This window comes from Asparagus officinalis, chromosome 10 (genome assembly GCF_001876935.1).
Source record: "Asparagus officinalis chromosome 10, Aspof.V1, whole genome shotgun sequence".
NCBI lineage: Eukaryota > Viridiplantae > Streptophyta > Magnoliopsida > Asparagales > Asparagaceae > Asparagus > Asparagus officinalis.
In genome coordinates, this window is record NC_033803.1 from 6600562 (window position 1) to 6624272 (window position 23711).

The window sequence follows — 23711 nt, forward strand, 5'->3', positions numbered from 1 at the left end:
TTAGAGAGAATAAAATCGAACGCAATTCTTTCCTTATATTCTTTTTATTACAAAATTTCCCACAAACATCGTTAAAAAGGCTGGTGGTGCCGCCGTTATAGTCATGAGCCAGTCGGGGATGGGGAATCGAATGGACGCGGATGCTTTTCTCCATCCAGCTTCTCGTGTTACCTACAACGACACAGTGGAAATTATAAAGTATGTCGACCAGGCATCAAATCCAACCGCAGCGATAAAGTTCAAAGAAACGCAATTTGGACATCACCCCGCACCTGTAGTGTCCTCATTATCGAATCGAGGGCCTAACCCCTTTAACGGTAACATAATAAAGCCAGACTTTATTGCACCCGGTTCGGACATTCTCGCAGCCTAGCCAATTGATGTCGGTCCGAATCCTACAGGCACGGATAAGACATTTTTCATGGTAAGTGGAACTTCAATGGCTACACCTCACGTGTCAGGGATCGTGGCTCTCCTCAAGCACAATCATCGACATTGGTTGCCCACTGTGATTAAATCAGCCATCATGACAACAACCTACACGAAAGACCAAGACGGTAATCCCATAAAAGATGAATATGACGGTAAAGATGCAGGAGCCTTCACGATGGGATCGGGTCATGTGGACCCGGTGGAAGCTAATGATCCGGGTCTGATATATGATAATGACCTGCATGATTACATCTGATACCTTTGTGGGATGAAACTTTCGGATTTTGAGGTATCATCAATTGCAGGTGGCCCGATTGTGTGTTCTCAAGTTCAAGCTATTGAGCCTGAGCAATTGAACTATCCTTCAATTTCGGTGTCTCTCGGGGCTAAATCAGTATCGAAGACTGTGAATCGAACGGTGACGAATGTTGGTGATGCTAACTCGGTTTACACGCTGAAGGTTGATAATCCAGAGGGAGTGGATGTGGATGTTTCCGCTATTAGCCTTACATTCACTAATGAAGGTGGAAAGCAAGATTTTACTGTGACATTGAGTATTCAAGGAGTTCCACCCAAAGCAGACAAAGTTTCAGAAGGGCAACTGGTATGGGATTCTGTCAAGTATTTTGTGGGGAGTCCTATTGTAGTTATATTTACCTGAGATCCCAAAGAGTCGTAAAGTTGTTGAAAATAAAAATGGGTAAATAAGCGGTTTTGGAAAACGGTTTTGACCAAAAAATCCAACATTCTTCCCATTCAGTCAGCGGGGAATGACTGGCCTCTTCCGAGCATAGTTGACATGGCTCTGTGGCTTCTAACAGTTGGATCCAGCATCTCTGACAAAAGGATTAGAGCCAAAGTAAAGATTGAAGATGGTCAAGAATTCAATGGAGAATCGGCTTATCAGCCAAATAATTTCTCTTTGACTCAGTCCCCTCTCATTTATCAGCATCACATGTTAGTCTAAGTGGGTAGACCCGAAGATGCAATCAAAAAGACGAAGGAAACAGTCAGAAGATTGTGCGGTCGACCGCAGTGGCGATCCGATCGACTGCGTGCACTGCAGGAAACTGAGAAGAAACTTTCGCTCTGGCCAGTCGACCGGAGTGGTCTCTGCGGTCGACCGCGATTGTGCACGAGACCCTGTAGAATTTCGTCGTTCTGTCCGGTCGACCGTGCTTGGCACAGCGGTCGACCGTGACGCTGTTTCCCTGTTTCCTATCTTGTTTAGGAATCCTGTTTGGCTGGGGTTTGTTATAAATACCCAAACGTTTTTAGGGTTTGTAGGACACAAAAAAGAGAGCTTTTTTACTGCAAAAAAGAGAGAGAATCTCAGAGAGATAAAACCCTAGTTTGAGAGCTTGTATTCTTCTTCAATTAATAAAAGAGATTGTGTGATGTGGCTCCCGAGGACGTAGGCACGTTGTCGAACATCATTAAATCTGTGTGTTCATCTCCTTTACTATTTTTGTAAGGTTAGATCTTTATTTGTAGTATTATTCCTACTTTCCTACTTTTAACACAAGGTTCGGAAGGGCAAGGGTTCGATTGATTGTTTCGAATCCCCAACAACTGGTATCAGAGTTTCGTTTAGCAATTTGTGTGAAAGTCATGGCAGAGGAAAACAAATCAAAGATCAAGAAGTTTGATGGTTCAGACTTCGCCTACTGGAAGTCGCAGATGGAGGACTATCTGTACCAGAAGGACTTGTATCGCCCGCTGATGGGCAAGGAAAAGGGGCAGAAGAAAGAGGAGTCAGATGGTGATTGGGAGGTACTGGATAGGAAGGCTCTAGGGAAAATCCGATTGTCGCTCGCCAAATCAGTAGCCCATAATATTCTGAAGGAGAAGACGACGGTGGGGCTTATGGAAGCGCTCACGAAGATGTACGAGCAACCATCGGCAGCAAACAAGGTGCATCTAGTCAAAACTCTTTTCAACCTCAAGATGGCAGAAGGACGGTCCTTCACGATGCATCTCAGCGAGTTCAACACGATTGTTGATCACCTTATCTCTGTGGACATCACATTTGATGACGAAGCGCAAGCCCTATTGATTCTATCGCAGTTGCCGGATAGTTGGGCGGGTTGTGTGATGGCAATCAGCAATTCGGCGGGGAAAGAGAAATTGAAGCTGAGTGAGGTTGTCAGCATGATTCTATCCGAGGAGGTTAGAAGGAAATAGTCCGAATCAGAAGGTTCAGGTTCAGCCCTAAGTTTCGAGCAGAGAGGCAGAAGTCAGATGAAAGGGAACCAGAATAGGAATCGGTCGAAATCAGTAAAGAAGAGGTCAAACTCAAAGGTTAGAACCATCAAATGGAAGTGTTGGAATTGCGGCCAGGAGGGCCATATGTCTTCGGTCTGTAAAGCACCAAAGAAGGATGCGGGTGAACAGGAGGCTCATATCGTGCAGGAAGCCTTGATCCTTGCTATGGATAGCGATTCTGATTCTTGGGAGCTTCTTTCCACGCCACTGCTAATAGGAAACTACTTCAGAACTATGTGGCAGGGGACTTTGGTAAAGTATATTTGGGGCACAATGAGCCGTGTAATATTGTTGGAAAGGGCGATGTTCAGATACAGATAAATGGCTCTAAGTGGAACTTGAAGAACGTGAGACACGTGCCAAAGCTGAAGAGGAATCTTGTTTCGGTGGGACAGCTTGGAACAGAAGGCTATGTTTCGATATTTACCGGGGATTCATGGAAAATATCCAACGGTACGATGGTTGTTACCCGTGGCAATAAAATGGGAACTCTCTACCTCACTTCACATGCGAGTGACACCCTCGCAATTACAGCTGGCAAGGAGAGTACAGATTTGTGGCACAATAGGCTGGGACACATGAGCGAGAAGGGGATGAAAATCCTACATTCACAAGGAAAGCTAACCGGGATCGACGTCGTTGAAGTCGGAGTTTGTGAAGACTGCATCTTTGGGAAGCAGAAGAGGGTTAGTTTTTAGAAGGGTGGGAGGCCACCTAAGGTTCAGAAGCTAGAGTTGATTCATACAGATGTATGGGGCCCAGCCAGTGTGTCTTCTTTTGGCGGTTCGAGATATTATGTCACCTTTATCGACGATCACTCGAGGAAGGTGTGAGTTTACTTCATGAAGCACAAGTCAGAGGTGTTCGAAATCTTTAAAAAGTGAAAGGCCATGGTCGAGAACGAGACAGATCTGAAGGTGAAGTGCTTGAGATCAGATAATGGTGGAGAATACGAGCTGGAGGAGTTCAAGAGGTTCTATGCTACGAATGTGATTCGTTTAGAGAGAACCACTCCAGGGACACCGCAACAAAATAGCATTGTGGAGAGAATGAACAGGACCTTGACTGAGCGTACGCGGAGCATGCGATTACATGCAGGTCTGCCTAAGATATTTTGGGCGGATGCGGTGTATACAACAGCCTACCTGATTAATCACGGGCCATCAGTTCCATTAGATTTTGGGATTCCAGAGGAGGTTTGGAGTGGCAGGAAGATAAATCTCTCACACTTGCGAGTATTTGGCTGCGTGGCATATGTTCATATCAGTGACCATGTCAGGGACAAGCTAGAAGCTAAATCACAGAAGTGTACATTTATTGGATATGGTGTTGATGAGTTCGGGTATCGTCTGTGGGATGAGAAGAACAGGAAGATCATCAGGAGCCGGGATGTGATATTCAATGAGGAGGTGATGTACAAGGACAGGGACAATGCCAAGGATAGCCAAAGCAGTGGGAGCAGCACTACGGATACAGGTGGATCCGAGTACATTGATTTGGAGGAACTTTCAGATGGGAGCGACGATGTCAGTTCTAACCATAGAACGGAGGAGACTACAGGTGCAGAAGCTACTACCTAGGGTGTGGAGCTTAGGAGGTCATCCAGGGTACCCAAACCAAATCCCAAATACCTCTCGTCACTTGATTATCTACTCTTAACTGATAGCGGAGAGCCGGAGTGTTATGAAGAGGTAGTGCAAGTGAGTGAATCTCAGCAGTGGGAGCATGCGATGCAGGAGGAGATGAATTCTCTACTCACTAATGAGACATGGGATTTAGCCCAGCTACCTACGCAGAAGAAAGCCTTGCACAATAAATGGGTCTACCGGGTCAAACAGGAGAGTGATGGAAGCAAGAGGTATAAGGCCAGACTAGTCGTGAAGGGGTTTTAACAGCGGGAAGGAGTGGACTACACGGAGATATTTTCGCCTATTGTGAAGCTCACTACCATCAGAGTGGTGTTGAGCTTAGTGGCTGCAGAAGATCTCTTTCTTGAGCAGTTGGATGTGAAGACTACCTTTCTTCATGGTGACTTGGATGAAAAAATCTACATGAAGCAGCCTGTTGGCTTCATTAAAGAAAGAAAGGAAGAGATGGTGTGCAAGCTCAAGAAGAGCTTATATGGTTTAAAACAGACTCCGAGACAGTGGTATAAGAAGTTTGATAACTTCATGCAGAACAATGGCTACAGAAGATGCAATTCAGATCATTGCTGTTATTTCAAAAGGTTCGAGTCCAGCTTCATTATTTTGTTATTATATGTTGATGACATGTTGGTAGCAGGACCATGTTTGGAAGAGATAAACAGTTTGAAGAAGCAGCTAGCAAAGGAATTTGCAATGAAGGATCTGGGCACAGCGAAGCAGATTCTAGGGATGCGAATCAGTAGGGATGAAGCTGAAGGGACATTGAGATTGAGCCAAGCTGTATACATTGAGAAGGTACTTCAGACGTTCAACATGCAGAATGCTAAAGTTGTTAGCACACCCCTTGGAAGTCAGTTCAAGCTATCTGAGGAGCAATCGCCTAAGACAGATGCAGATAGAGAGCATATGAGCAGGGTGCCATATTCTTCGGCCATTAGGAGTCTCATGTACGCGATGGTTTGCACGAGGCCGGACATCGCCCATGCAGTGGGAGTTGTGAGCAGATTTGCAAGCAATCCAGGGAAGTAGCATTGGGAGGCCGTGAAGTGGATAATACGGTACTTGAGAGGAACAACAAACAAACCACTATGTTTCAGGAGAAAAGAGTTGGTGCTGCAGGGATACGTGGATGCGGACTTCGCCGGTGATCATGATACGAGACGAAGCACCACGGGGTATGTTTATACCTTAGCGTCGACAGCAGTAAGCTAGGTCTCACGTCTGCAGAAGATTGTGACTTTGTCTACAACCGAGGCTGAGTATGTCGCGGTGACTGAAGCAAGCAAGGAGATTATCTGGTTGAATGGGTGCTTGGAAGAGTTGGATCTGAAGCAAGGGAGAGGAGTTCTTTATTGTGATAGCCAGAGTGCTATACATCTTGCTAAGAATCCAGTATATCATGCCAGAACGAAACATATCGACATACGATACCATTTCATACGCTCGGTGATCGAGGACGGAAAGTTACACTTAATAAAGATTTTGGGGAGTCAAAATCCGGCGGACATGTTAACGAAGGCAGTCACCATTGAGAAACTGGAGTTGTGCGCAACTTTAGTTGGCCTTCACGAGTAGAAGACGAAGGCAGAGCCACACTAGGAGGATCGGCGCGATCGCCGGGATGTTGATTGAAGAAAGAATTTTTCAGGGAATAGATACATGCGAAGAAGGGGAGAGTTCGGGTGAGCTCGTTGATGGCACTTTGGTCTCCAAGTGGGAGATTGTTAGTCTAAGTGTGTAGACCCGAAGCTGCAATCAAAAAGACGAAGGAAACAGTCAGAAGACTGTGCGGTTGACCGCAATGGCAGATCCGGTCGACCGCGTGCACTGCAGGAAACTGAGAAGAAACTTTCGCTCTGGCCGATCGACCGGAGTGGTCTCTGCGGTCGATCGCGATCGTGCACGAGACCCTGTAGGATTTCGTCGTTCTGTCCGGTCGACCGCGCTTGGCACAGCGGTCGACCGCGACGTTGTTTCCATGTTTCCTATCCTGTTTAGGAATCATGTTTGGCTGGGGTTTGTTATAAATACCAATAAATACCCAAACGTTTTTAGGGTTTGTAAGACACGAAAAAGAGAGCTTTTTTACTGCAAAAAAGAGAGAGAATCTCAGAGAGATAAAACCCTAGTTTGAGAGTTTGTATTCTTCTTCAATTAATAAAAGAGATTGTGTGGTGCGGCTCCCGAGGACGTAGGCACGTTGCCGAACCTCGTTAAATCTGTGTGTTCGTCTCCTTTACTATTTTTGCAAGGTTAGATCTTTATTTATGGTATTATTCCTACTTTCCTACTTTCAACACAAGGTCCGGAAGGGCAAGGGTTCGATTGATTGTTTCGAATCCCCAACATCACATCCTGAAGACATAGGATTTAAGAACATACAAAGGTTCTCTAAACTCTATTGACATCAAAGGTAAGATCGTGCTATGCGAAGGCAGTCCGATATACACAAGAAATCTGGAAGCTAGCAATAACATCAGAAATGCTGGTGGCGCCGGCATTATAATCATGAGCCAACGCTGGCAAGGAAATCAAACAAACGCCGATTCTCTTCTCCTCCCTGCTTCTCATGTTACATTCGATGATGCCAATGAAATTATACACTATCTTGCTCAGACGTCGAATCTTACTGCGACCATAGAATTCGATAGAATGCAATTTGGAGACCAACCAACGCCTGTGGTGTCTTTCACTTCGGGTCGAGGACCTAACTTCTTTAGCCGCAACATCATAAAACCAGACGTTGTTGCACCCGGTTCGAATACTCTAGCAGCTTGGCCAATTGAAGTTGGTCCTAATCGTACAGGCAAAAACAAGACCTTTAAGTATGCAACGGGAACTTCAATGGCTACTCCTCACATCTCAAGAGTATCGCTCTCCTAAAGTACAGTCACCGACATTGGTCACCTGCTGTAATTAAATTAGCGACAATGACAACAGCGTACACGAAAGACCGAGATGGCAACCCCATAAAGATCAATTCAACGGTCTAAAAGCTAGAGTTTTCACTATGGGATCCGGTCATGTTGATCCGGTGGCAACTAATGAACCAGGTCTTGTGTATGATATTGACCCCCATGATTATTACATTCGATATCTTTGTGGGATGAAAATCATGAAACTTAGTAGCGGATTCTTTCACATATGTTCTAAAATTCAAGCAACTGATGCTAAACAATTGAATTATCCATTGATTTTAGTGTCTTCTTGAGGCGAAATCAATGATGAAATCGAACGGTGACGAATGTGGGTGATGCTGACTCTACTTATATAGTGAAATTGGATAATCTAGAGGGAATTAATGTAGATGTTTACCCTAAGACACTTAGATTCACTCAAGAAGGGAAAAAGGCAAGATTTTATTTTGACATTGAGTCCTGAGGGAGTTGCACCATGGCCCGCATGCCCCCGGTTCGAACATTCTAGCTGCATGTCCAACTGAAGTTGATCCAAACCTAATAAGATATTTATCACGCTATGTGGAACTTCTATGGTTGCACCACATGCGTCGGGGATCATGGCTATATTCAAGCACAAAGGATCGTGATGGTAACCCGATAAAAGATCAATACGATGGCGAAAATGCCAGAGTTTTCAGTATGGGATCTGGTCATGTGGATTGAGGTAGCAGCAAACGAACCAGGTCTGATCTATGATAGCACGCGGCGTGATTACATCCGATATCTCTGTGGGATGAAACTAGGTGATGGCCAAGTGTCAGCAATTGTCCGTGGCTCCATTAGGTGTGCTACTTTCAAGCCATTGATGCTGAACGATTGAATTACCCTTCCATTTTGGTGTATCATGGGGTGAAATCAATAGCGAAGATTGTGAATCGGACAATGACGAATGTTGGTGATGCTAACTTTGTTTATACAATTAAGGTTGATAATCTAGAGGGAGTTGATGTGGATGTTTACCTTAGTACGCTTCATTTCAGCAATGAAGGTCATAAACAATATTTTATTGTAACATTGAGAATACAGGGAGTTCCACCAAAAGCAAGTGAGGTTTCAGAGGGGTAGTTGTAATGTGATTGTGGCAAGTAGTAGGAGTCCTTTTGCGGTTGATTTTACTTTTACTTGAGATTCCATAAGTTATCGTCTTCGGTGAATATATTAGGGTTTTTGCGTTTAGTCTTGAGATCGAGGCAGAGATTGGTGATGGAATGTTGAGGTCAAAATTCATGGCAGGGACTTTCCATTAGAATGTGGGTTAGGGTTAGGGTTAGGGTTAGATTCGGATTAGGGGGGTCTTGTAAATTGTAGAAGATTTGGTTAAACTGTCGTTTAAGTGGGCTAAGTGGGAGAACGTTCTCTGCACGTGATTTGTTAAGGACGCTAGTGGAAGTGCGGACAAATGGTGTGTTTGGATGGTTGATAGGAGAGGGTAGAGAGAGAATTTGGGAGTTCATTTTGTTTGGGAGGTTTTTCTTGAGAGGGGTAATATAAGGGAAGGAAATGGAAATTCACATAAATCCCCCGCCCGATTGGGTGTACTATGTTCGGAGTTTACTAGTGGAGGTGAATGGAAAGAAGGGAAGAGGAAACAAGGCAAAGAAAAGGAAAGAAACAGGAGGGAAAATGCAATAATCATGTTTGGGAGGTTAGTAAAGGGAAGGGATATTAACGAATATAAACTTCGTCACTTTCATTTTCATCCATTCCCTTTAAAAGAAACTCCCAACAAGGTGAATCGATTTACCTTCCTACCCCTACCCCTACCCCTCATTAACCCCCGTAGGTGAATAGTTATAAAAGAAGTTTGATCGTTTATCACTATAGATCAACGGTTGAGATTTGATTATAATATATTTTCTTTCCCTTCCTTTCCCTTGGTTAAAACTCCTAAACATGATAAAACAAGTTTCCTCCGTTCCCTTCATTAAACTTCTAAACAAGATATTATATTTTCCCTCACCTTCTCTATCTTCATTTTCCCTATTTTATCTTCTCTTCCCTTTCCTTAGTAAACACCCAAACACACTGTTTCAAGTGAATAGAAATTAGTCCTTCGTGATTGATTGCAAGCTAAATGTAGTTTTAAGATGGTTTTGGAATAAATTAAACAATATAGTGGCTCCTATATTACAAACCTTGTTTGAAGGTGGTTTTCGTAAAAACCCCCTAAAAAATCTAACCTCCATGATATTCTCTCTAATCCTCAACCTTCAACTCTCTATCAAAATTTCAGGGGCTCACAATGTTGGATTTTTTGGTCAAAAACCGCTTTCCAAAAATGAGTTTTCAAACTATGTATTTATTAACTACTGATATTTTTTAAAAATCCTTAGTAGCGTAGCGGAAAGTTAGAGTTTTGATATCTCAAAGGTCCTGCATTCGAGGCTTGCCAACGGCAAGCCGAGAATTGTTTTTATTTAATTAATTCCTCATAAGTTCTAGTAGGTCGTGGGTCGTGGGCCAATGGGCCGGGGCTAATCGGGCTGAGGTTCTTTGTTAGACGTACTTTTCAAAGGAAAGAAGCAGACCATTCGTCTGAAGCATGGCTATTTGAGAGAACTTATTTGTTAAGGAGTCATCTTTGTGATTGGTGTCCGGTCTTCAGAGAATGTGACTGATCCTTTGACTAAGGGTCTGAAAAAGGACATAGTCAAAAGGACGTCTGTTGAAATGAGTCTCAAAGTTTTATGAGTCTTACAAATACTTACCATATACATCAAGTTATTAGTTCAAAGCTTATGCTACTAATGATAGGATAATTGGTTCAAAAGTCAAATAAGATTTGTAAAGTTTGGTGAGTCTTACAAATACTTACCATTTACATCAAGTTATTAGTTCAACGCTTACGCTATTAATGATAATATGATTGATTCAAAAGTCAAGTAAGATTTGCAAGTGAAATCCTATCATGTTAAAGAGGATGATCGTTAAGCCTTAATGAATCCAGAATATTTCGAATGCGGACTGTTGGATAGGTAACATGCTTAAAGGACTCACTGATGATCCTATAATGTAAAGGGGATGACTGTTAAGCCTTAATGAGTCCAAAACATTTTGGATGTGGGGTGTTAGATAGGAAACACGCCTAAAGAACTCACCTAGAATCCTATCATGAGAGAGGTTTGTTTTTAAGCCTTAATGAGTTCAAAGCATCTCGGATGTAGGATGTTTGATAGGAAACATGCCTAAATAACTCACCTATGCCTGGGTAGAGATTTGGTCGTCTTCTATGGTGTCTTGTGGAAAAATACCTAGAGCCCTAGTAGAAACTAGGACATGCATAGGGCCATAAATGTGTAAGGCAAAGACAAAGGCAACTGCAAGTGTGGTTCAAAGTGAAAACAACCACAGATGAGTTTGATCTTGTGTGGTCGTTGGATTTTAGACATGTACTAGTTCAAGTATCTACGACACCATGCATCTATTTTTTATTCAGTTAGTCTAAGGGGGATTCAAACCCTTATGACATCTACCTTATGTACAATGATTGAAACAACGGCATCATTACACGATACTAGTTTAAAAACTTGTGGGGGATTGTTGGACTTTTGGTCAAAACCGCTTTTCAAAAATGAGTTTTCAAACTATGTATTGATTAACTACTAGCATTTTAAGAAATTCTTAGTAGCATAGAGGAACGTTAAACTTTGATATCTCAAAGGTCCTGTGTTTGAGGCTTGCTAACGGAAAGCTGAGAATTATTTTTATTTAATTAATCCCTCATAAGTTCAAGTGGGTCGTGGGCCATGGGCCGTGTAAAATTACCCTAGAGGAGGGTAAATAGGGTATTTGCTAATCTAATATGATTTAATACAAATTTAAAACTTATTAAAAATTATATCCTAGTAAGTATGATATTTAACAAATTATATGCAAGGATATGAAATTAAAAACAAGGACGATACAAATATGAACAATTATGCAAATGAGATAGTGACAAATGACAATCACAAACACACAATATAATTACGGAGTTCGGTCACTCCCGACCTACGTCTCCTCCCCCACTCTCGAGGAGAATCTTCACTATCTCAAAAGATAACTACACAATCGGTTTTCAACACTCACAGATAAACATTTACAACACTCACAATGCAATCCCACAATACACTCTCTAAGTGTTAGCCTCTCACAAGTCACCTTCTTCAAGTCCTCGGATATACAACCTCTCTCTAGACTTTACTACCGATGCCACTCCTCTTAGAATCAACCACGTCTCTCACAAACCACTCCTCTCGGTGTACTTGTGTATTACAATGTGATCTCAACAATAAAGCTCAAGTAAAAATGATTTGTTCTCTATAATGGATTAGAACGAATTGTAAGCTCACACTCAATGATACAATCTCACAACCCCAATATATTGTGTATGAAATACTTAAGCTCAAGTGGGTGTGTGTAATCAATGAGTATAAAATCAAACTCGAATTAACCTAGCAAATATAAATATGACAATTTAAGTATAAACAAGCTAGATAATTGACTTTAGAAAACTTCTCCAAAATCACAAAGAGATGTAGACGAAGGGATGAGGTTGAATTCCTCAAACCCAAAATGTAAGTCTCTTCTTTGTGACAACTTCTTCACACAAAACAAACTTGAAAAACTTTTAAACACCCTTAAACACTTGTAAAACTTGTTTTAAAACTTTCGTTGATAGTTTAGAAGTTAGGGGTTAAGGGGTATATATTGGTTCATGAAACAAAACCCAAGAACCAAGAAAAACCAAGCAAAAAGATGAAAAACCCAAAAATCATCAAGTCTGGAAGACTAGCCATTACAGTGCCATCAGTCGGCTAATACTGCTCATCAGTCGACTGATGAGCTGACCGTTACAGGCCGCTCATCCGTTATCGGTCGTCTGATGAACTCATCAGTTGACTAATAACCTACTATTGATTGACTGATGGTTCATCAGTCGACTGAGTAGAAACTTTCTGCTTTTCTAGTCACTTTCATCAGTCGACTGATATTGTTCATCAGTCGACTGAGAATGTGCACAAGGTATATAATGAATAGTAAATTTAAACTTCGAACCCTCTTTAAAAATATCAAATAATTTTCAAAAAATGTAAAATTTGGAGAAATGTTTATAAACATGAAAATGAACATGTTACAAAAGGAATTTTTGAAATATTGTTTCTAGTTTGTGAAATATCTTCGTTTTGTAAAAACTCACAAATACGTGTGTATATAAGACACTTGATTTTTAACTTTTGACTTAAACCAAGTTATGAAACCTTTTTATATTGATTTATAAACTTAATAAAAGATGTATACATGGATTATTTTGTCTATGAACCAATAATACGGTATTTACTTAAGAATACCCAAATTGTGATGAAATCAAAGAGTGTGCGTGTATATATATTGAGCTTAAAGTATTTACACACAAAATATAAATCCTAAACTAATATACCTAAGTGTTTGCATATGAACCTTGATCTTGAATATTTGATTGCTTCACTTTAGATATTGTTGACTTTGATATATTAAATAAAACAAAAACACTAGAAACAAACACAGTTATAAATTATTTGTTAATCATCAAAACTAGATTAGATTGTAGGCTCATAAACATGAATCCTAACAATCTCCCCTTTTTTGATGATGAAAAAAAATTTCTCAATTTATATATAGAACCAATAAAACAACAATAAAATCACAATATACATACTCACTTTTTCTCCCCTTTGGCAACATCAAAATAGTTAGGGGTTAAGTGGGACTATCCGCATTTTAGATTGTTTAGCATAGATATTGCTAGTGATTTATATCTAGGGATTAATAGTATGAGATGTGTACGGGAGGGTTTCCTTATCAGGATTATCCCCTCTTAGTGCTTTTCTCATATTATTAATTCTTAAGATACGTTACGGAATTTCGAGGACGAAATTTTTTTAAGGGGGGAAGATTGTAAAACCCCAAAAAATTTAAATATTTTATAATAAATAATAATAAATATGTCATATGGTGAAGAATAATATATTTTGATGTTTGTATATGATAAGAATTGATTTGAGATCAATTTAATATATATTTGTGAATATATATATATGTGCAAATGTGCAAAACATGCACAAAGGCCAAAAGAGAAATCTGAGAATAATGATCAATTATGAGTTTCTATATTTTACATACTGATACAGTTAGAATATGAGAAAGTGTAAAAGACCAAAGTTGTAGGCTTCTTTATCATCTTTCTAACAAATCTTTAATCACCTCATTCTGAGGTCGAATACGAAAGTTACAGCTAAAATACCGAAGAGTATGTTTCTAGTCAGACTGGGTTTTCCAGTTTCGGGTTTCGAGTTTTGGGCTGTAGTTTTTCGGGTTTGCTGTCATATATACACATGTTTATACACGAAAAACACCTCTTTTATCCTATGTTCTAAACCCTAGCAGCCCCTCTCCTCCTCTCTCAAACCCTAGCCCTAAACTTGTGTTCTCGGGGGAATTTCATGAGGCGAAAAGCGAGGAGAAGGTGAGATTTGCGGCGTTTGACATCAAGGGATTATTCTCACATGTTTTTGGGAGTTCATTAACACCCCTTAAGCGAGTTTCATCTTGCCCAATCCTATACCCATATTTTTAAATGTTTTAACAATGTTTTCATGTGATTTGTGTGCCTAACATGCTAGTTTACGTATAAAAATAGATCTATATATGGTATTTTTGCAAAGAGAACAAGTTTTCAGTTAATAAAGATCACCCATAAATTTCTTAATACGGATCTAGATCTGAGTTTTATTCTAACAAGAGTTTTGTAAGAAAAATATTTGTTTTCGAAGGTTTCGACACGAATATACATGTTTAAAAATTGTTTCGTTTTATCTATAGTGATTAGACTGTAATTCACATGTTCGGGCTATGCTAAATCACATATGTAGGATTGATAATGTATATAAACATCACACTAATTTTTTGGATCAAACCACATAGAACAGAAACCTGAAAAATGTTTCTTCTTTTACGCGGTCGACCGTGGCGGTCGACCGCGTGTCGTGCATGTTAGCCCTTATGTTTTGATGATGTTTTACAACCACCATTATCGGTACTAATGGCTTGTTGAGTGAAAATATAGTGAATACGTAATTCAAGCTTGTTAGTGCCATTTATGGAGGATTGGATGGAATATGCGCTACAACAATGATATCCAAAGGAGGAGGAGGCATAGCGATGAAGCAACGTTCATTCAAGAACACCAAATGCAATAAGAAGCTTCATCCAACTCAAGCTATATCAAAACTCAAAGAATTGTATTCTACGTGAGGATATTAGCTAGTTTTTATTTTCTCTCTAGTACTAAAATGTAGGCAAATAGTTTATATTTAAATTAAAGCTATTGGGATATCACACACGGTTTCATACTTATAGTTTTTGAGCGTTTATTCACAAAATACTATTTTTCACAAGTATAAGGACCTATTAGCAAAATTCCTTTTCCAAACAATTTTTTTTAGTGTTAAAAACATTTTACAAAGTTTCACAATTTTTGGAAGTCAAATGAATATTTTACAGATTTTTTAAGTAAGTTAAAAATCAGTATTTTGAATGTATCAGTCTGCGGTCGACCGCCACGGTCGACCGCGCCTGAGTTCATTCGTCAGTGGGCAGCAGAGACTTTCACGGTACCGCCGCGGTCGACCGCAGAAGTCTCTGGACTTTTTCTCAGTTTCTGATCTGGCTCGCGGTCGACCGCGAATATCTTACGGTCGATCACCGCTTATTTTCAAACGGTCTTTTGTACTGTTTTCAGCGCCGATTGTACACAATCTCAGCGTCGATTGTTTCCAGATTTTGGGGGATTAGGGTATGGGTTTAAACAGCTGGTTTCTCCTATTTAAACTCATACACTCCTTCTTCCTCATTGTCCCAAGTTTTTGAAAAACCAGAGTTTCAGCTTTACTAAGAGCTAAAATTTTCAAAACCTATTTTCTGTGTTTTTCTCAGGTTCACATCCCAGCTTCAGTTTAATCTTTCTCTTTGCCATAGGGACTTGTAAAGAGAGAGCTTTTACACCATTACTACTGTTTGAGAGCTTGATCTTGTGAAGATCAACTGTGTGGGAGTGTGATCTAGTGGAGATCAACTGTGTAGTTGTGAGATCGTGAGGAGATTATTGTATAGAAGAAGTTCCGGCTTCCAAACTGGGTTGTGTAGTAGATTTCTCCTCGAGAGTGGGGAGCGGGGACGTAGGTTAGCGGACCGATTCTCGTTAACACATCGTGCGTCACAAGGATAACATTTCCTAACTCTGTTCATTTTGTAGTTTGTTGCTTGTCTCAATTTTTATTGTACTTTTTTAGCCTTAAGACCCTAATCATCCCCCCCTCTAGGGTCCAACAGTGCACAGAAGCAGTAAGCTTCTGCTTCAGTCACGGTCGACCGTGGCGGTTGACCGCTGGGGATTTTTCTGCTTAGTCATATTATTTTATATGTTGGTGTGGCTGGCGAGACACTTTGGCTTCATGGGATTGTTTTACACAGAGAATTATGTACATGAGTTGACTACTATCATGAAATTAGATTTCCACACCGAGGCATGAGAATAAATGTTTTATATGTTGGTTCTGACATCATTTACATATTAAAGTCCTCGTATTGGACTATAAGCTATTGAAGTCCTCGTGTTGGACTATAAGCTATTGAAGTCCTCGTGTTGGACTATAATCTATTGAAGTCTTCGTGTTGGACTATAAGCTATTGAAGACCTCGTGTTGGACTATAATTTATTAAAGTCCTCGTGTTAGACTATAAGCTATTAAAGTCCTCGTGTTGGACTTTAAGCTATTACCGTTCATGTATTGGACCTTTATCTGTTACAGCCCACGAGTTGGGCATATATTTTTGACTTATGTCAGGTTATTGATAGTATGATTAGAGATGGAGCTGTCTTTCATTATTGCTCCACACTATAGCTTTTGTATTTGGTATTTAGAGGACCTGTCTTTCATTATTGCTCCACACTGTAGCCATTTGGATTTGGTATTTAGGGATTTACAAATTTAAGACATATGGTATATACATGAGGGTTTCCTTGTTTGGATTATTTCATTGGACGTACAATGCTCGTGTTGTAAATTTCTAAATATCAAACCTCCATTTATTTCAGAGTAGATGATTGTTTATCTATATGTATTAGCAGCTATTTTCTTATCCTTCTAGCCCTTCTCCCTGGGGTTGGTTGAGATGTTACTCGCTATAGCGCTTTGACGCTCGTTGTTTCCCCCCTTTCAGGTAACGAGCCAGGTGCACAGAGAGTCGTAGGTTGATGGAGCTGCTCTAGTAGTTATTTATCTATATTATTAGTAGTTATGTCAGAACTCCACAGTGGATGTGTTTATGAACATTTGAGTTACCATTTTAGTTTTGTAAAGGCGATGTGCCTTAATGTCATTTCATTTGAATTCCTATTGTGTGACAGTTGTATCAATTCAGATGTTTTCTTCTCAGAGATTTATCCATTCATATCAGTGGTGATGATTTTTCTTCAGAATATCTGTAGATTTATCCATTCATATCAGTGGTGATGATTTTTCTTCAGAATATCTGTTGTTTAGTATTTCTTTTGTATATTCTCTCTTATCATATCAGTGGTGATGATTTTTCTTCAGAATATCTGTTGTTTAGTATTTCTTTTGTATATTCTCTCTTACCTGTCTTGTACCTACACCTGTTATTGATTTCACTAGATAGATAGTAATTATGATGGTGAAACGTGTTATTGCACGGTGTAGTGCATGACAGGTTTGACATTCTTGGTTTCACCTTGGACTGCAGCCTTTTTGAAATCAGGGGTGTCACACCCATAAATCGAATCGTCCATATCTAACAAAAAGTTTAAATCTTACACACCATTGAGCATAGGGAAAATTATCAATTTTAGGAGCAATATTGATATCATAACCTAAGCTAGGTGCACCGTGCATATCCATGATATAAATGTAAGCAATATAAGATAATCTCTAAAACTAGATTAACAAGATATAAAGACTTGGATCTTTGACTCTAGGCGGTTAAGCCACAAATCAAGAGCACCAAGCTCTAATACCAAATAAAATTACCCCAGAGGGGAGAGGGGTAAATAGGGTATTTGCTAATCTAATACAATTTAATATAAATTTAAAACTTGTTAATAATTATATCCTAGAAAGTATGTTATTTAACAAATTGTATGTAAGGATATATAATTAAAAACAAGGGCGATATAAACATGAACAATTATGCAAATGAGATAGTAATAAATGACAATCACAAACACACAATATGATTATAGAGTTCGGTCACTCCAGACCTACGTCTCCGCCCCCACTCTCGAGGAGAATCTTCACTATCTCAAAAGATAACTACACAATCTGTTTTCAATGCTCACCGATAAACGTTTACAACACTTATAATGCAATCCACAATATACTCTCTAAGTGTTGGCCTCTCACATGTCGTCTTCCTCAAGTGCTCGGATATACAACCTCTCTCTAGATTTTACTATCGACGCCACTCCTCTTGGAATCAACCACATCTCTCACAAACCACTCCTCTCGGTGTACTTGTGTATTACAATGTGATCTAAACAATAAAGCTCAAGTAAAAATGATTTGTTCTCTATAATGGATTAGAACGAATTGTAAGCTCACACTCAATAATACAATCTCACAACCCCAATATATTGTGTATGAAATACTTAAGCTCAAATGGATGTGTGTAATCAATGAGTATAAAATCAAACTCGAATTAATCTAGCAAATATAAATATGAAAATTTAAGTATAAACAAGCTAGATAATTGAGTTTAGGAAACTTCTCTAAAATCACAAAGAGATGTAGACGAAGGGATGAGGTTGAATTCCTCAAACCCAAAATGTAAGCCTCTTCTTTGTGAAAACTTCTTCACACAAAACAAACTTGAAAAACTCTTAAACACCATTAAACACTTGTAAAACTTGTTTTAAAACTTTCTTAGATGGTTCAGAAGTTAGAGGTTAAGGGGTATATATAGGTTCATGAAACAAAGCCCAAGAACCAAGAAAAACCAAGCAAAAAGACGAAAAACCCAAAAATCATCAAGTAGTCATTACAGTGCCATCAGTCGACTGATGAGCTGACCGTTACAGGCCGCTCATCCGCTATCGGTCGATCGATGGTTCATCAGTCGATTGAGCATAAACTTTTTGCTTTTCCAGCTACTTTTATCAGTCGACTGATATTGTTCATTAGTCGACTGAGAACGTGCATAGGGTATATAATGAACAGTAAATTTGAACTTTAAACCCTTTTTAAAAATATCAAATAAATTTCAAAAAATATAAAATTTAAAATAATGTTTATAAACATGAAAATGAACATGTTACAAAAAAAATTTCGAAATATCATTTTCCGTTTGTGAAATCTCTTTGTTTTGCAAAAACTCACAAATATGTGTGTATATAAGACACTTGATTTTTGACTTTTGACTTTTGACTTAAACCAAGTTATGAAACCTTTTTATATTGATTTATAGACTTAATAAGAGATGTATACAAGAATTATTTTGTTCATAAACCAATAATATAGTATTTACTTAAGAATGCCCAAATTGTGATAAAATCAAGGAGTGTGTGTGTATATTATATTGACCTTAAAGTATTTACATACAAAATATAAATCCTAAACTAATATACCTAAGTGTTAGCATATGAAACTTGATCTTGAATCTTTGATTTGATTTGTATTTGCTTCACTTCAGATTTTGTTGACCTGTATATATTAAACAAAACAAAAAAACTAGAAACAAACACAGTTATAAATTGTTTGTTAATCATCAAAACTAGATTAGATAGTAGGCTCATAAACATGAGTCCAAACACTGTGGGTCGTGGGTCGTGTGGCCGTGGGCCGTGGGCTCTTCAGTCGTGGGCTAAGAGCCAATGGGCCGGGGATCAGAGCTAATTGGGCTGAGGCGCTAAGTAGCATTTTGTTAGGCGCACTTTGCACTTCGCACGGAGGCATAAGCATCGGGGCTAGGTTGTTCCATATTGGCTGCCACGCAGGACTATCTCGTAGGTTGCTTCACAGCATGCGGACGAGCTTCGTGTTTGCATGAGGGTACGACCCTCGCGTTCACAAGAGGGAATGTGACCCTCGCGTTCAGACGTTACTACATGCAACAGTTACAACATTTATGTTTATTGTCGTTATAAATATAATTGTCATAATTGTCATTATGTTTGTAACGGTCAAATTAAATTTGGGTGACCTATGAGCTAGTCTTAGAGGCCTATATATAGTGCCTCTTGGGGAGCTCTTGGGGAGATGAGATAAAAAAGAGATACGAAAAACACACAAATGTTTTGTGTCGTTGTGCTGTTGTGCTGCTGCTGCAGAGTCTGAAAACGTGAAAGCTTTAGTTTGTGCCCGAAGGAACATAGCTGTGAACCGAAAGGTTTTTACATATTGAAAGATTTTTACCTGAACCGAAAGGTTATTGAAACAAAAGGTTTTAACAGATCGAGGAGATCTTTGACTGCACCGAAAGGTTATTGAACCGAAAGGTTTTAACAGATCGAGGAGATCTTTGTCTTGACCGAAAGGTCTTATAGGTCGAGGAGGTCTTGACAGTACTGGGTCGGTGTCTGAAAGCAATTTGGCATAGGGATCCTTGCACCGGAGTATGCCAAATATTGCTTTAAACACAACGTTTCATAAACACACAATAGCTATACTTGAATTTTTTTTAAATATAGCACTTCAGCTCTCTAAAGATTTTATCTGTTTTATTCCAGATTTAGTCACAGACACCAATAATCCAACACAAAACTCAGCAAAGAGATTGCATTTTGGATACCTCATTCTCCTCGAATTGTGTCCTCATCTAAAATCCCCGGTGGGGACAATGGTATCGGCTATGGAGGTGGTGAAGCTGCAGGGATTATGATTCTGGCAGAGAACAGGGTGGTGGAGATGGCGTTGGAAAGCGGTAGTGGTGGCGGATATGGTGCTGGTAAAGGTTCTCGTGGTGGATTTGCCCCTTGAGAGATATTTGAAAGTAGAAGGATCTTGATACCTATCTATAGTATCTCGAGATGAAGAATGAAGTTCAAGTGTATAATAATTGCGGTAACATGCAGTTTCTTTTGTTACTTTGTCACTAGTAATAGCTATAGCTATGCATGTTTTACCCTCAACGAGGTTTGATTAGTGGATCTAGCCCAAACTTATTTTTATAACAATTATTGTCATGTTAATGTGATCATTGGATTATGATCATCAATTTTTATGTGTCATTTTCGTGCGGCGACGAATTCTTTCTTATTTTGTTAGGGGAGATGCTTTGTTGTGGGCTCTAGCATAGGAATACATAGGTGTGAAATTACGCAGTGGGATGTTTTTTCAGTGAAAACCTCGGTTCAATAGAGGGGGTTTTGATAAATTCTTAAAGCTAAAGGGGTTATGTTGGGGTTCCTGTTGTTTTGAAAATTATAGGAGGTTATTTGATAATCATCCAAGGTTCAGGGTTCTTTTTTTCTCATATCAAGTCGAGTATAAAGTTAGCTTCTAATTATTGAGTTGGTTTCTAACGAACTATAAAGTGAAACCTAACTAAAAGAAAATAAATAGTTAACAATCATTTTTTTTTGGATAGAAAAACAAGGGATATACCCTGTTTAATTAAAGATAAAAGTATATAGTACAAAATTGTTGGATACGAAATGTATCCAAACAAAAAGCGAGGATGTTAGATAACAGTAGGCTTAGTTCCATGTGACTAGGGATGTATAACCTTCTTCTTCCAGTACAAAAGCCCAAACACACAAAATTCCTCACCTTCAGAGACCGAAGAAATTGGTACATGTCTTTCTTACCAAACGCAACCTTAGACTCCAGTGAGCCTCGGATGATCTACACATATAGACACGCGATCAGTGGCTTCGCAGCAATCTTTACCCCCCAAGAATTGCAATCGCTGAAATCTAAACAAGGAGTAGTGAGTGCACATCCTGAATACGAGTGCAAACTCCGAACCACCTACAGCCCGAAGTTCTTGGGCCTGAGCCAGGGGGATGGATTGTGGCCTGACTCAGATTACGGTGCAGGTCAAGTAATCGGTATGATCGACTCTGGGATCAAATACAGCCACCCATCGTTCGACGACAAGCAGATGTCACCGCCCCCGCAACCGCGGACTTGGGAAGGAAAATGCTACTGGAGCCGAGGTGGATGCAACAAGAAGCTGATCGCAGCTACTGGTTTCCATAATGGACGGATAGTTTCTCCGGCGGACACCCACGGGCACGGGACCCACACGGCGAGCACGGCAGCTGGTAGCACCGTCGATGATGCCAATGTCCTTGGTTACGCTAATGGCACGGCTTCAGGCCTGGCGCCCGGAGCTCATCTTTCAGTCTATAGAGTATCGCCTGGGACTTCTAACGATATGCTCAAAGGTATAGACCAAGCTATCCATGATCAGGTACATGTGCTCTCTATGTCTTTAGGCTTTGACAAACCTTATAAATTTGATGAGGACGATATATCGATCGGATCATTCGCGGCCGTTACAAAGGGGATCGTCCCTGTTCAGGCAGGGGGAAACGACGGGCCTCTTCCGAACATGGTCGACGGAGCTCCATGGATCCTAACCGTTGGGTCGAGCGCCATGGACAGAAGGGTAAGATCGATAGTAAAGCTCGGAGATGGCCGAGAATTCTATGGGGAATCGGCTTATCAGCCAGATAACTTCGCTCCCACTCAGTTTCCTTTGATTTATCCGTACGGCGTCCTGAAATCGGAGGATTCGAAGACATGCCGAGGCAATTCTCTAAAATTGATCAACGTCAAAGGTAAGATTGTGATGTGTGGAGCCAGTGGGGATTATGAGGAGAATGTGGAAGCCAGTGATCTCGTTAAAAAGGCCGGTGGCGTCGCTGTTATAGTCATGAGCCAGCCGTGGATGGGGAATCGAACGGACGCGGATGCTTTTCTCCATCCAGCTTCTCGTGTTACCTACAACGACACGATGGAAATAATAAACTATCTCAATCAGGTATCAAATCCGACTGCAGCGATAAAGTTCAACGGAACACAATTTGGACATCGACCCGCACCTGTAGTGTCCTCCTTTTCCAATCGAGGCCCTAACCTCTTTAACGGTAACATAATAAAGCCAGACGTTATTGCACCCGGTTCGAACATTCTCGCAGCTTGGCCAACTGAAGTCGGTCCGAATCCTACAGGCACGGATAAGACGTTTATCATGGTAAGTGGAACGTCGATGGCTGCACCTCACGTGTCAGGGATCGTAGCTCTCCTCAAGCACAATCATCGACATTGGTCGCCCGCTGCGATTAAATCAGCCATCATGACAACAGCCTACAACAAAGACCGAGACGGTAACCCCATAAAAGATGAATATGACGGTCAAATTGCCGGTGCCTTCACGATGGGATCGGGCCATGTGGATCCGGTGGTAGCTAATGATCCGGGTCTGATATATGATATTGACCCGCACGATTACATCCGATATCTTTGTGGGATGAAACTTAAGGATTCTGAGGTATCGACAATTGCTCGTGGCCCGATTCTGTGTTCTAAAGTTCAAGCTATTGAGCCTGAGCAATTGAACTATCCTTCGATTTCGGTGTATCTCGGGGCTAAATCGGTATCCAAGACTGTGAATCGAATGGTGACAAATGTTGGTGATGCTAACTCGGTGTATACGGTGAAGGTTGATAATCCAGAGGGAGCGGATGTGGATGTTTACCCTAATACCCTTACATTCACTAAGGAAGGTGAAAAGCAAGATTTTACTGTGACATTGAGTATCCACGGAGTTCCACCCAAAGCAGGCAAAGTTTCAGAAGGGCAACTGGTATGGAATTCTGGCAAGTATTTTGTGAGGAGTCCTATTGCAATTACATTCACCTGAGATACCAAGAAGCCGTAAAGTTGTTGAAAATAAAAATAGGTAAATAAACACATGGAATTTGGTGTGCATGCACATAATACTCTTGAAACGAGTATTTTCATAATCACAATATAAGAAGTAGGTCATAAAAAAGGCAATGTCCATTGCTGTATATAAATTATATTATAAATCTTCAAATAAATCCAAACGATCACTTTGTTTTGAAATACAAATTTGTGAAATTTCTCTTCAAACCAAGTAGGTGGAGGACTCCTAATCAAATTCGTATTACTAATGTACTCCTTATATATCGGCCAACTTCTACCTCCTCTCTCCTAAAGCCACAATTTCTCTCCTAGCTGCGATAGGAAATTTTGATGCAAGTTATATAAGGTCACATATAGATCCATATAGCTAGCCCTATATCCACTTCAATGGAGATTCACAAACCCGTCAATTTCTCTCATCTAACCTTCGTTTTGTCCTTCTTACTGTCTTTCTCTCTCTTTGAAATCCATGGGAGCAA

General features: G+C 40.2%; 2 protein-coding genes across 2 annotated transcripts; both read left to right on the forward strand.

The window, feature by feature from the left end:
• Positions 440-1093, forward strand: LOC109826401 (subtilisin-like protease SBT1.5). The gene is made up of 2 exons (XM_020393434.1): positions 440-650; positions 738-1093. The coding sequence occupies exons 1-2, from the start codon at positions 440-442 to the stop codon at positions 1091-1093; spliced, it is 567 nt and encodes a 188-aa protein (XP_020249023.1).
• Positions 21053-23206, forward strand: LOC109826402 (subtilisin-like protease SBT1.2). Its single transcript, XM_020393435.1, has one exon. It carries the CDS (start codon positions 21053-21055, stop codon positions 23204-23206), a length of 2154 nt encoding a protein of 717 aa, XP_020249024.1.